Genomic DNA, 12,088 nt, shown 5'->3' with positions numbered 1-12,088 from the left:
GTGCATTTCTCAGGAGTGGTGTGAAGGTCGAGTTCAGCAGGGAGATTTTAAAACACTTTGTGATGTAAAGACGAGCCTCAGTTTCACTCCTGTATTAGTTTTCACACAGCGAGAAGACATTCAGTCGACTGACGTAACAACCAACGCTCTGCTCTTCATCTCTCCTCGGCCCTCGGCTCCTCTCTAATGCTTAAAGGGTAACAAGAGTCACGAGAGACTGAAGTGAATTCCACTGAGGCCAGCAGCCTGGGCGGTGTGTTTCACATCAGTAAACAGGCCCGTGGCAGGAGTTCAGCTAAGCAGCAGGGCTTTTGTTTAGGCCGAGACTTCAGGATGTACAGCCAAAGCTCATAATAGTTGTCTTGTGATTATTACAGTTCTCAGGAGACTTTTTTTTTTGCAGGAATCCCTCTGTTGAATTCGGTCACATGACATTGTTGATGATATTGCGTAGTGCTCAGCAGAAAGCACAAAAAAGACTCTGATGCTGCTCGAACACAGAGGGGGTAAAGATGCATTTTAAGAATAGGTATAAACTTTATATTTGACTTGGAGAGAAGTGACTGAAATGCTCTACAGATGAGGCTTTGGTTCCTGGTTTTAATCTTGCTTCAGTTCTTCTCTTTGGACGGACACTTGCATGATTTATAGTCACAGTTAACATCCAAGATATATCCAGATATCATCAAGTTTTACACACTCACTTTGAAACATACGAGTGTATCCCAAGCATGCTGTGATTTCTTCTGTCATGAAGTCATTGTGGACAAAATCTGACAGACGTTTTAGAGTTCTGTCCCTTTTCGTCAAGCGTTTTGGTGGCAGGTTGTGGTGCAACGGATCATTGTTGATCCTTGATCCGTACGGACGTCTCTCCACGGTTCAGCACAGACGTGGTCCACGGATTGGTTGAAGTTGCTTGTGTTCACGTGATGACCGCATGTTCAATCCACACTCACTCGTCAAGCGCAGTGGTAGTCATGGCAAGTGGAGGAGTAGAGGAACTTGAAAAACCTCCTGCATCTGTTGCGCTCACCACAGACGGGTGGACTTCCAGGGCAACGGGATCTACATAGCTATGACCGCTAACTTCATCAGAGCGGAGTGGGAGATGAGGAGCCCTGTGCTGAAGACACGCCCCCTCTTCTTAAAGGAAGAAGATATGCCTTAAATTGCACTTTAAGTTGTTTTCATATCATTTAAATGCCTGAATTGGACATTTTGAGTTGAATGTTGTGTTTTACAAAATAAATGGAGGACAAAGTTATATTTGTCTTGTGTGCTTTTTTTTTTTTTTTGCCGAACCGATCCGTGACTCAAAACCGTGATACTATCCGAACCGTGAGTTTTTTGATCCGTTGCACCCCTAGTGGCAGGTGTAGTTTTGTCAAATGTACTTATAAATAAATGTCGTGTCGTATCTTATTGTATCATATCGTTACGTGTTGTGCTGTCTCGTGTAGTATAGTATAGTATTGTGTTGTGTTGTTTAGTATTGTATCTGATCATTTCGTGTCATGTCATTGTGTGCCGTCATGTCGTATTTAATGTTGTATCGTTCCATATTGTGTCGTTGTCCTATAGTTTTGTGTCCTTTTGTGTCATGTTGTGAATTATCTTATTGTATCTTATTGTATTAGAGGTGTGAAATAATATTGATACAGCAATATATCGCGATACTTTGACCTCCAATATGATATCGATATTTCAACTCTTAATATCGATATTTTTGTTATCATAAAAATTCATATTTTAGCCGAGTTGGAACTAAAATACAACTTCAGTATTTCAAAAAACAATAAAGTGGAAAAGTTGTTTTTAATCAAATAGTTTTGACTTAATTTGTCCTTTCAATTTTGAGTAATAATTGGGTGATTTACATTTACACCATCTCGATTTTTTCTTAGTTAACTGAGTAGAATATCCCAATATATCCCAATATTGTGATATATCGTGATACTATCGTATCGTGACTAGGGATGTACATTTTAAGTAGTTTCCGTGATTGATTTTCGGAAATGTTAAAGATCAATTATCGATTAATTGATTAAAAAAAAGTATTAGTCGTACGTCAAAAACAATGCCAAATACGTTGTTTTCCCCCTAAATTTTATTTTCTACAGCAACAAAATGCATAAAACTGACGGGATTGAATACGGGTACATGTTTGACACGCAGAATATCAACGATCAGGCTCATTAAAATATTCTCCGCGGACTTAATCTTATAAAGTGAAGTCTCATAATACTAACAGAAAAGTACTTCAGACTCACAGTGTCCAGTTTTCTTTCTCCTCGTTCTTATTGAAAAAAATCAACATGTGTATTCAGTCAGGTGTCAGCCAGGAGCGCAATCGGGTCATTATCAGTCCAGCTGCAGAAAAGCTCAGACGGCTCTGATGTTGCTGCTCTGTAAACGTAGCGTACCTGAATTTCCCACCTGTCTGTTGCCTTCGTATCCAAAGGTGGGAAATGTCCTGTTTAAAGCTGTCAACCTTCGTGTCGGTGTCGTTGTTGGCAGCAGTTTTGTATTGATCCTCTTTTAAAAAGCGTTCGTGGACACCTGACGCACCCCCGTTTTTCATTACCTGCACACGTGTGCTAACAAGGATCTTAGGAGGGAGGCATGCTAGTTGTAGGCTGTCTTAATAAACACAAAGGTCGGTTTGACTCCCCACGTCTGCAGATTTGAAGATATAGTGGATGATTTTTATTTGTCATGGATAAGTGATAGCGCTAATTAGCATAGCCACATAGCTATATGTTCATAGCTGTAGCTGTGTACCAAGACACACGTCGACATACTGACAAATAAAACAACAAGAAACACTAAATCTGTGACCAATCCTTCAGAAAAGGTCCTGCTGCCTTTCTGGCAGAGGTCGGTTTTACTCCCCACGTCTGCAGATTTGAAGATCTAGTGGATGATTTTTATTTATCATGGATAAGTGCTAGCGCTAGTTAGCATAGCCACATAGCTACATGTTCGTAGCTGTGTACCAAGACACACGTCTACATACTGATAAATAAAACAACAAGAAACACTAAATCTGTGACCAATGGTTCAGAAAGGTCCTGCTACAGGCGCCTCTCCGTCAGGATCAGATTCTGGATCAGATTCAGAGGGTTGAAGTAACGTGGTCTCTGAGCAGCCGTGTATATTCAGCCAACATGTAAACATTAGATCAACGTGCTGGAGAGCCGAGGCACATCCACTTCCTGAGGGGGCGTGGTCAGAGGGACAACAGAGTGTTCTGATGAGGAATGAAGAAGAGGACTTTTCAGGCAGACCAAAATCTGATTTCAAAGTGTTTTTTTGAGCATAAACTTTAAAGGCATGTTTTGGGGACCTCTTAGACCAATATATGTTGATGAAAAAAGCGTGATATGTCACCTTTAAAACACCTCCCTGATAGCTGAGTGTAATATGAGACCACATGATGTTTGTTCCACGTGACGGAAAATTGATAACAAAAATGTGTGTTTCGAGTAATTTCTTAACAATCAATTATTCGATAATCGATTAATTGTGGTCATCCCTAGTTGGGAGTTATCTTACTGTATCTTATAGTATTGTAGTGTTACATGTTGTGTTGTCTAGTGTCATGTTGTACAGTATCGTGTCATGTAGTGTCATGCCTTTATCACATTGTTTCGTGTGGTGTCGCAGTGTGTCGTTTCAGGTCATTTTATGCAGTGTCATGTCTTGTTGTTTCTTATTGTATTGTAGCGTTGCATGTTGTGTTGTCTGGTGTCATGTGGTATGGTATTGTGTCGTGTTCTGCAGTGTAATTTTGTATTGCATCGTTTCGTGTCATGTCGTTGTGTAGTGTTGCATCTAACGTATGGTGTCATGTTCTATCAATTCGTTTTGTGCCATGTCATGTCGTATTTGCATCGTATCTTTTTGTGTCGTATTGTTTCATGTCATTTTGTGTTGCATTGTATCTAACTGTATCATATTGCATTGTGTCCTACAGTATTGATGATTTCATGTGGTATAGTATCATATCCTGTTGTGTAACATCATACCACATTGTATCCTGTCGTGTCGTATCATGACTCATCCTGCGATTCTTATCCTATTGGTTACAGACGTCATTCTGTGAAATCTAGCAGTTAGCTCCTTTGTGCCCAGGTCCTCTGCTCTGCAGCAATACATTACAGTACACCTAATAAACAACACACAGGCTTTTTGAACTGAGCCTGGCTCTTACTGTATTTCATGCAGATCATTCTCTCTGCAGCAGAGCACAACCTGCACACTTATCTGATCACTAAAACACTCTTCAGTTGAAGTGTGACTTTAGACGAAGCTGCAGAAGTGCTGAAATCTTTATATAGAATTATTCAGCAAACATCAGGTTGGTTCATTCGGTTTGAAACATAGTGGAGCATAGTTCACACTGCTTTTACCTTGTTTATTATGTCCATTAAAGCTGGGGTTGGTAATCAGATTTAGATCCACTTTTTGTTATACTGGTTAAAATGATCTTTATGTCCTGATGGCAATCAATACATAATGTGTTCCTAAAAAAGAGTGAAAAAAAGCTGCTATCTACAGCCGGAGTAAACCTGGGAAAACACCAACCAATCACCGTTTTTTGGCTCCCCAAAATTTACACCAATCAAATCCCGTCCAGCCGTTCTGCCCTCCTCCTGCGCGTACATTTCCCCGGCGTGCACTCCTCCGAGTCCCGGTCTCCTGCCTCTACTTCCCCTGACTCTATTTACTGCCCCTCTCGCTCGTCCTCGGGCCTGTCCCCTCTGACCTGATGAGGTGCTTTGCTCAGGACTGTAGTCCGGATCAGAGTCTAAAAAGCTCTCACCAACAAGCAGAATAATTAATGACGTTCAGTAAGTCCTACAGAAAATCTAGATGTACTGTAGCGTCCGTCCGGACGCTGTAGTGATGACGAGCCGATTCGTGAACACGTTGAGCTTTAATAACCGGTCACTGTCGGCCGTTACCACGCCAACCAACAAAACAACAATCAATGTTTGAATGAATGAAGAACTTCTCCTCTTGTCTCTCCTCTCTCCCGCTCACACACTCTACACCTCTCCTGATGCCTTCACTGACCGTCAACACTGTAGGAATTAAGAACATCTACAGTGAACGCGTTTAACAAACAGTAGAGTTGTTACAGTGTTATATATGTGTTATAACTTTTCTCCTGATATCATGTTACCGGTACAACTGGATAATGCTAGCATGACAGTTGTGAATGCTAACAGCAGCCATGTTTGTTTGTGTTTTTAACTTTCACTATGAGAATGTTTTGGTGAGGACCGGTTTTGAATCAGTCACCATCATATGGTCGAGAATCAGCGGCGCTCGTGCATGTGAGCGGGGGGGGGGGCGTCGTTTTGGAGGAGCTCTGAGGGAGGAGGGGAGGGGTTAGACGGAGTCATGAGGAAAAGCTACATTCAAATTCATGCTGGTTTACCGAGACTACCAACCCCAGCTTTAAATTAAGTCTATGCAGAAAGAGGGGTTGAATCAGACCATTAAATCTAACAGCTGCCATCCTCCAAAACTGAAGCACAAGACGTTGTCCTAGCTCAAAATGTCACCATGTCAGACTCTATATTTGATGATCAGTGACTGTTATCCCTTAGACTTCCTGTCTGTACCAGTCTTTAAAATCCTGGATCTGCCAGGCTCCTGTTACTGACAGGACCTTGTCTTTATAACGAGGGACTCTGCTTTCAGGGCAGATCCTGTTTGAGCAACCACCTTAAGCAAACACCTTCAAACTGATAAAGTAATGTCTGTTTAAACGTCGTTCATCAGCAGTTAATGCTTCGATTACAAAGCTATTGTGTGTTTGGTCGTACACTTTATTGCAAGTTTATCTCGCTCTTGTAAAATAAAAATAGGACATCATCTTTATGATCCTGTAAAGTCTGAGTTTTATGTTAGTGTTGCTCACACTGTCCTGTGTCTCTCTCTCTCTGCAGGTTCTTTATTCTCTGACCAAAATCCCTCAGAAATGGACGCCCTCTGTCCCTCTCCCCCCGGACCTAACAGACCTCAGCGTAACTACGAGAGGATTGGAGAAAGGGCGGGAACCTCGTAAGTATCAGAAAACCGGATCCTGCTCCTAACAGGAAACAGCAACTGTCCATCCATCAGGTTTAAAAGTGTAATAAAAACAAACCTGCAGCAGTTTGATGGTTTGTGTAACTTCTGTTTGTTCTCCTCCAGGTTCTGTCAGACTCTTATCCACTTGTTAAAAGGGAACATCGGCACAGGGCTGCTGGGTCTGCCTCTGGCTGTTAAGAATGCAGGGCTGGTGGTGAGTACACAGAGTCTGTTATCTGACCACACTGGATCACATGACAGGTCTGCAGACACTGAATTAGATTCTGTTTCAACTACTGTCAGATAGTCACGATAAAGCTCAGATGCGACCCAGGCGGGTTGTGCCGCCACAGCAAACACAGCCAGACTTGGATCATTGAAAATGCACCGTGAGACGTGCTCTTAAGCCAGTTCATCACACACAGTTCATTTAATTTTTCACATGCAGATCAGATGTTCCGGGAGCTACACTTCCCCCACCTGGGACTGTGGTTGACAGAGTCATGCAGAGAGCTGCGGTTGTGGTGTGAAAGCATTTACATGTTGCACCAAAGTGAGAGACTGTGGTTGAAGCCATCACACAGGTTGTTAGCGCTGCAAGATAAGATATGAACTGTTCCCACAGCGCTCTAAGAAAGTGTGACGAAGCTGGTCGTTGACTTTCAGCTGCTTTACTTCGATGATAACGTTGATGTAGTTAAAGGTGACATATCATGCAAAATGGACTTTTTAATGGTTCTGCACCTGAAATATGTGTCCCTGTCTACAAACCCCCCAAAAAGTAAAAGAATCCATCCTGCCCCTGTTCTGATTTCTCCACCTTTCTGTAAATGTGTGCTGAAACCAGCCGTTTCAATTTTCAGTGTTTTTCATACGTCACAACGCCATCCGGTCTGTAACAGGAAGTCAGAGCTCGGAGCTTGTTCAGCCCATAGACTGTATAAAATACAACTCAACCCCTCCTCCGTTTTTCATTCCCTGCACACATGTGTGCTAACAAGGAGCTTAGGAAGGAGGCATGCTAGTTGTAGACTGTCTTAATAAACACAAAGGTCGGTTTTACTCCCCACGTCTGCAGATTTGAAGATCTAGTGGATGATTTTTACTTTTCATGGGAAAGTGCTAGCGCTAGTTAGCATAGCTACATAGTTACATGTTGGTAGCTGTGTACCAAGGCACACGTCGACATACTTCTGGATCAGATTCAGAGGGTTGAAGTAACGCGGGTCTGTGAGCAGCCGTGTATATTCAGCCAACATGTAAACATTAGATCAACGTGCTGGAGAGCCGAGGCCACACCCACTTCCCGAGGGGGCGTGGTCAGAGAGAAAACAGCCTATTCTGAGCAGGGCTGAAAAAGAGGGTTTTTCAGGCATGCCAAAATCTGATTTCAAAGTGTTTTTATGAGCAATAAACTTTAAAGACTTGTTTTGGGGACCTCTTAGACCAATATATATTGATGAAAAAGAGCAGAATATGTCACCTTTAAAATAAATCTGAGGAACAAGTTAGGCTGAGCTGCTCTTGACCCAGATTGTTGATTCTTAACGATGAGATGGAAATGGAAAGTTAAAGGACATTTTAAGGAGCACACTTGAATAGGGTTGCAAAGTTGAAAACTTTCCATGGGAATATATCAGGAATTTACTAAATTGAAGGTTGGCTCTTAATAGGGAACTTAAATATAGTTGGGGAAAATATGTTTAAGCATTAATTGTGTTATTTTGGATGGATGTCTGCTTATAACAAAACAAATATTTATGCTTGGATATGGTACCTTTCAGTTAAATTACCCTCAATTCCCAGTTAATTCCCATTCATTCTTCATTCTTTATTGGCCACGGTTACATGATGTATTTTAATTCTGAATTAATTATTCAGAATGAAATAATTCGTATTTAAAGTTTTCTCCTTCGCGTTTACATGGAAATAGTAATTCCGAATTGAGGTTAACATGGAAAACGTCTTTATTTATCATCGTCTTTATTCAATTCCTCTTAAGGTCTGGGGGTTGGGAAGGGTTCTGATTGGACAGGGGCAGTCTACGTCTACTTGAAGAAAACAGACTCCAGTTCCTGCTTCTTTCATTTTCGGTTACAACATGGAAGACCACACAATAAGAACAACTTTCACTTTGATTCTAGTTTTGAATAAGCAGCTCGACACAAACGTACTGCTTCACTTTCGTCAGCTGAGGAGGAGAAGAGAGATAGAGGACCGGAGAAGGGAGGCGGAAGACCGTACTTTGGCGAATCAAAGCCGGTTAGTTCAACGGCTGCTCTACCTCATCCTGGAATATGTGCGTCATGGCGACAGGACAAGGGAACGAGCATGCTCAGAACGACCGGAATTAATTTAAAGAGGAATGAACGTATACATGATGGAGGAATTATTCAATTCAGATTTAAAATCAGAATAAACCAGACACTTACTTCAGATTGAAGTTTAATTCATAATGGTCCTTTTTATTCTGAGTTAGGTGTTTACAAGGTCATTTTTAATCTTTTTAAAGAGGATTTAATTTTAATTCTGAATTAAAGAGGAATTAAAAGTCTCATGTAAACGTAGCCATTCATGGTCGCTAGTCTTCCAGGGGTCCACACAATTCAATTCAATTCAATTCAATTAATTCCCATAAATTCCCATTAATTCCCATGGCAAGTTTCCAATTTGGAATATTTCCAAAATTCCCTCAGCTTAACTTCCCATGGAAATTTACTGGAAATGTTCCACCCCTTTGCAACCCTACACTTCGAACACGTAGATCCAGTGTCTCCAGTCTCATACTCCTCTCTCTTTCTCTGCCTGACATGACACTTTGAGGAGTGAAAATGGGATCTGAACAAGTTTATTTTTGACCGGGATCATTTTTACTGGAGTTTTTCAAACTCATGTTTATTTTTATTTAGCTTTAAGCTCCAGATAGGAGTTTCTGATTGGCTATGAAGCACCCTGAAATTGATTTTGATGTTTTTTTGACCTCCTAAAGCAAACACTCACCCCCTGTACTCTCTCTCTCTCTCTCTCTCTCTCTCTCTCTCTCTCTCTCTCTCTCTCTCTCTCTCTCTCTCTCTCTCTCTCTCTCTCTCTCTCTCTCTCTCTCTCTCTCTCTCTCTCTCTCTCTCTCCTCAGCTCGGACCGGTCAGCCTGCTGTGTATGGGGGTCGTAGCCGTCCACTGTATGAGGCTGCTGGTCAAATGTTCCCACCACCTCAGTGTAAAGTGAGTGAAACACCTCTGCAGCCACACCTCGTTAACACACATAATAAATGAACTGACTTTTAAATGTCAGCTCATCCTCACAGAGCAGTACAGGCATCTTCTCTTTTTCTCAACACCCTCTCTAGATTATTTCCTGCTAAATTGGGATTATAGGGTCATATTTTTTTAATGACACCCCCATGCATATCAAGCGTCTTATTAAAAGCACCGCCAAGGCCATGTCGTTTGAGCTGGTCGTCCATTACTCACAGGATTGAGCTCCATTTCTAAGCGTCACTAATTATCGAGCCTGTACAAAGTGTGAAAGTCTGCAAAGAGCTTTATTTTAAAACATTCATTTTCCAGGGTCAGAAACAGCTTGGATTTTGATAATCTCCTTAAAAACAAACTTCATTTTCAGAATAATCTGCGGTTTCACTCGCACAAAACTCACCAACATCAAAAAGCTCACCGTTAGAAAAGAAATCAGCACTTCTGCATGTCTTTTTTAAAAAAATGAAAAGGTTGCAGGTTGATGAAGTTGATTTTCTTACACTTCACTTCTTGTTAAACCCTGGCATCATTAGGGCGATCATCTAAAACTTGTTTCCTTCATGCACTGCACTCTGAAGAAAGTCCAAACTGTATCTGGATGGACTGCATTTTTCTTTGCAAAACAGACAACATTTTTTACAAACAATGGCTTTTGTTAAAAAAGCAACTCAACTTAACTCATTTTAATTTATAAAGCACCTTTCATACATTCAAGCCTGCAGCACAAAGTGCTTCAGTAAAGATCAGAGACAGAAAACCACAGCAACAGATGAAATGATTCAAGACTAAAACCAGATAGAGGAATGTGACGTGAAATACTTTAGAAATAGAAACTAAATAAAATCAATTAAGATAGATAGATAGATAGATAGATAGATAGATAGATAGATAGATAGATAGATAGATAGATAGATAAATATACTTTATTTCAGACTCATAGGTCCATAACAGCACAAGAGTGATATAAAAGACTAAAAATAAGTAAAATACATGTCCAGCAAGAAATAAAGAGATCACATGACCACAGTTTACACATTCATTTTGATCAGAGCATAAAAAGGCTTTTGTTCCAATGTTTCCAAAAGCTGTTTAACAGAGAGGTAATGACAAACACTTGGAACCTTGATCAGGCATTAAAAAATGATTCATTAGAAACCCTGACTGTCCTTTAAACCAACACTAATCACAAAGCTGAATCGTCCAGCGCTCCCCTCTCCTGTGAAGGCAGCACCGTCCCTGGATTGAACTGTTGCTCAGTATTTTCTCCTGACCTTCAGCGAGATAAGGCAGGTTGAGATAAACCAGGTTCAAATAAAAGGCACTAGGTTTACATTGTTATTATTTTTTTCCGTGTAGCTGCAGCTGTTTGTTTCCAGATCACCGCCTGGAGACCACTTCCTGTCACTATCTGTGTTTCCCTCACAGCAGGTCCGCCGTGGCTTTTAGCTGCTCTGTAATCTATTCACTGTGAAACCACAGCGTCTGCTCGCTCGCCGTGTGTGCCGAGCTGTTCACCGAGGCAACAGTTGCTGTTTGTTGTAGCTGACAGATTAAAGTCTACTTAGGCCAGACTGTCCACCCTTCTCTGAAGGCTATAAGGGAACTAAGTTTGGGATTGTTTAACAGAAATAACGTGACTGACCTGTGATCAGCTCCATCAAACACACGTGCTGCAGTAAACGCTGTCACAAGTCAAGTTTACAGCTCAGAGGTTATATAACTGACTCCTGAAGTGATCCCTGATCTGTTCACAGCTGTAATTGTCTGACACCTGAAGTGATTATCACACTTAAGTGCACTTAAACTTGCTAACAGGGCTCTATTAGTGAGCTGCAGTTTGTGCGGCCTGTCGCAGTGTCACCGTCCTGCCCTTTGCCCCGTTCACGCTGGGACATACGCAAGCATGCCCTGCGACGCTAAAGAGGATTAACAGACAGAGAGCATGAATGACGAGCGTGTACACAACGGGCCTCCAGGAATAGATCCTCCTGTACTTCTACTCCACTTCTAAAAATACACAACCTATATCAATCTCATAGAATACAGGGAGAGATTCTGCTGCTGCTGCTGCTTCGGCAGCTTCTTCATTACAAGGCCAGAAGCTTCAGTTCCTCCTCTTAGACATGCACGATCAATAGGCTGCAGACTAAACTTGCAATTACATCCATCTGCAGAGGGCTGGTCTTGTTAGCAGCTGTGCAGATGCATTTTTCTTCATTGTGCACGCTTACTTTGAGGCTGTAAAGGGTTTCCTACAACTTTCATCTTGTTTTAGGAGTACTAATAAGAAGTATTGATGTGACTTTGTGTCTCTGTGCAGGGTGAACAGGCCGTTTCTGACCTACGGCGAGGCGGTGCAGTATGGGATGGAAAACGTGTCATGGCTGAGGAGACACTCACAGTGTGGAAAGTAAGACAAGTATCTCACCTTCTGTGCTTTGTTGAGAGGTTCCTATTTGAAATCCACTCATCTCTTCTTAGTTTCCCCCCAGGTGTTAAAAGCAAAGTAACAAAGTTGCACATGATAAACAGAAACACATTCCTTCTCTTTGTCTGACCTCCTCTGTGTTTTTTTTGTGTCTCTCTCAGGCAGACAGTGAACGTGTTTCTAATCATCACTCAGCTGGGCTTCTGCTGCGTCTACTTTGTCTTCCTCAGTGACAATATCAAACAGGTCATGGTCACACACACACGACACACACTCCACTCATTTTTATTCATATATCTGTGAAGGTTCTCAGTCATCC

General features: G+C 41.6%; 1 protein-coding gene across 1 annotated transcript in view; it reads left to right on the top strand.

Annotated features, from left to right (window-relative positions):
* The window catches only part of slc36a1 (solute carrier family 36 member 1), an 85,563-nt gene that overhangs the window by 16,120 nt on the left and 57,355 nt on the right, over positions 1 to 12,088 (top strand). The window contains exons 4-8 of the mRNA XM_034690905.1: positions 5,964 to 6,078; positions 6,211 to 6,301; positions 9,220 to 9,308; positions 11,662 to 11,751; positions 11,931 to 12,015. Of these exons, the coding sequence (XP_034546796.1) occupies positions 5,964 to 6,078; positions 6,211 to 6,301; positions 9,220 to 9,308; positions 11,662 to 11,751; positions 11,931 to 12,015 (470 nt within the window). The remainder of the gene's footprint in view (positions 1 to 5,963; positions 6,079 to 6,210; positions 6,302 to 9,219; positions 9,309 to 11,661; positions 11,752 to 11,930; positions 12,016 to 12,088) is intronic.

Source organism: Notolabrus celidotus, chromosome 8 (genome assembly GCF_009762535.1).
Source record: "Notolabrus celidotus isolate fNotCel1 chromosome 8, fNotCel1.pri, whole genome shotgun sequence".
NCBI lineage: Eukaryota > Metazoa > Chordata > Actinopteri > Labriformes > Labridae > Notolabrus > Notolabrus celidotus.
The sequence above is the reverse complement of the archived record's forward strand: the minus strand, read 5'-3'. Positions and strand labels throughout refer to the sequence as shown.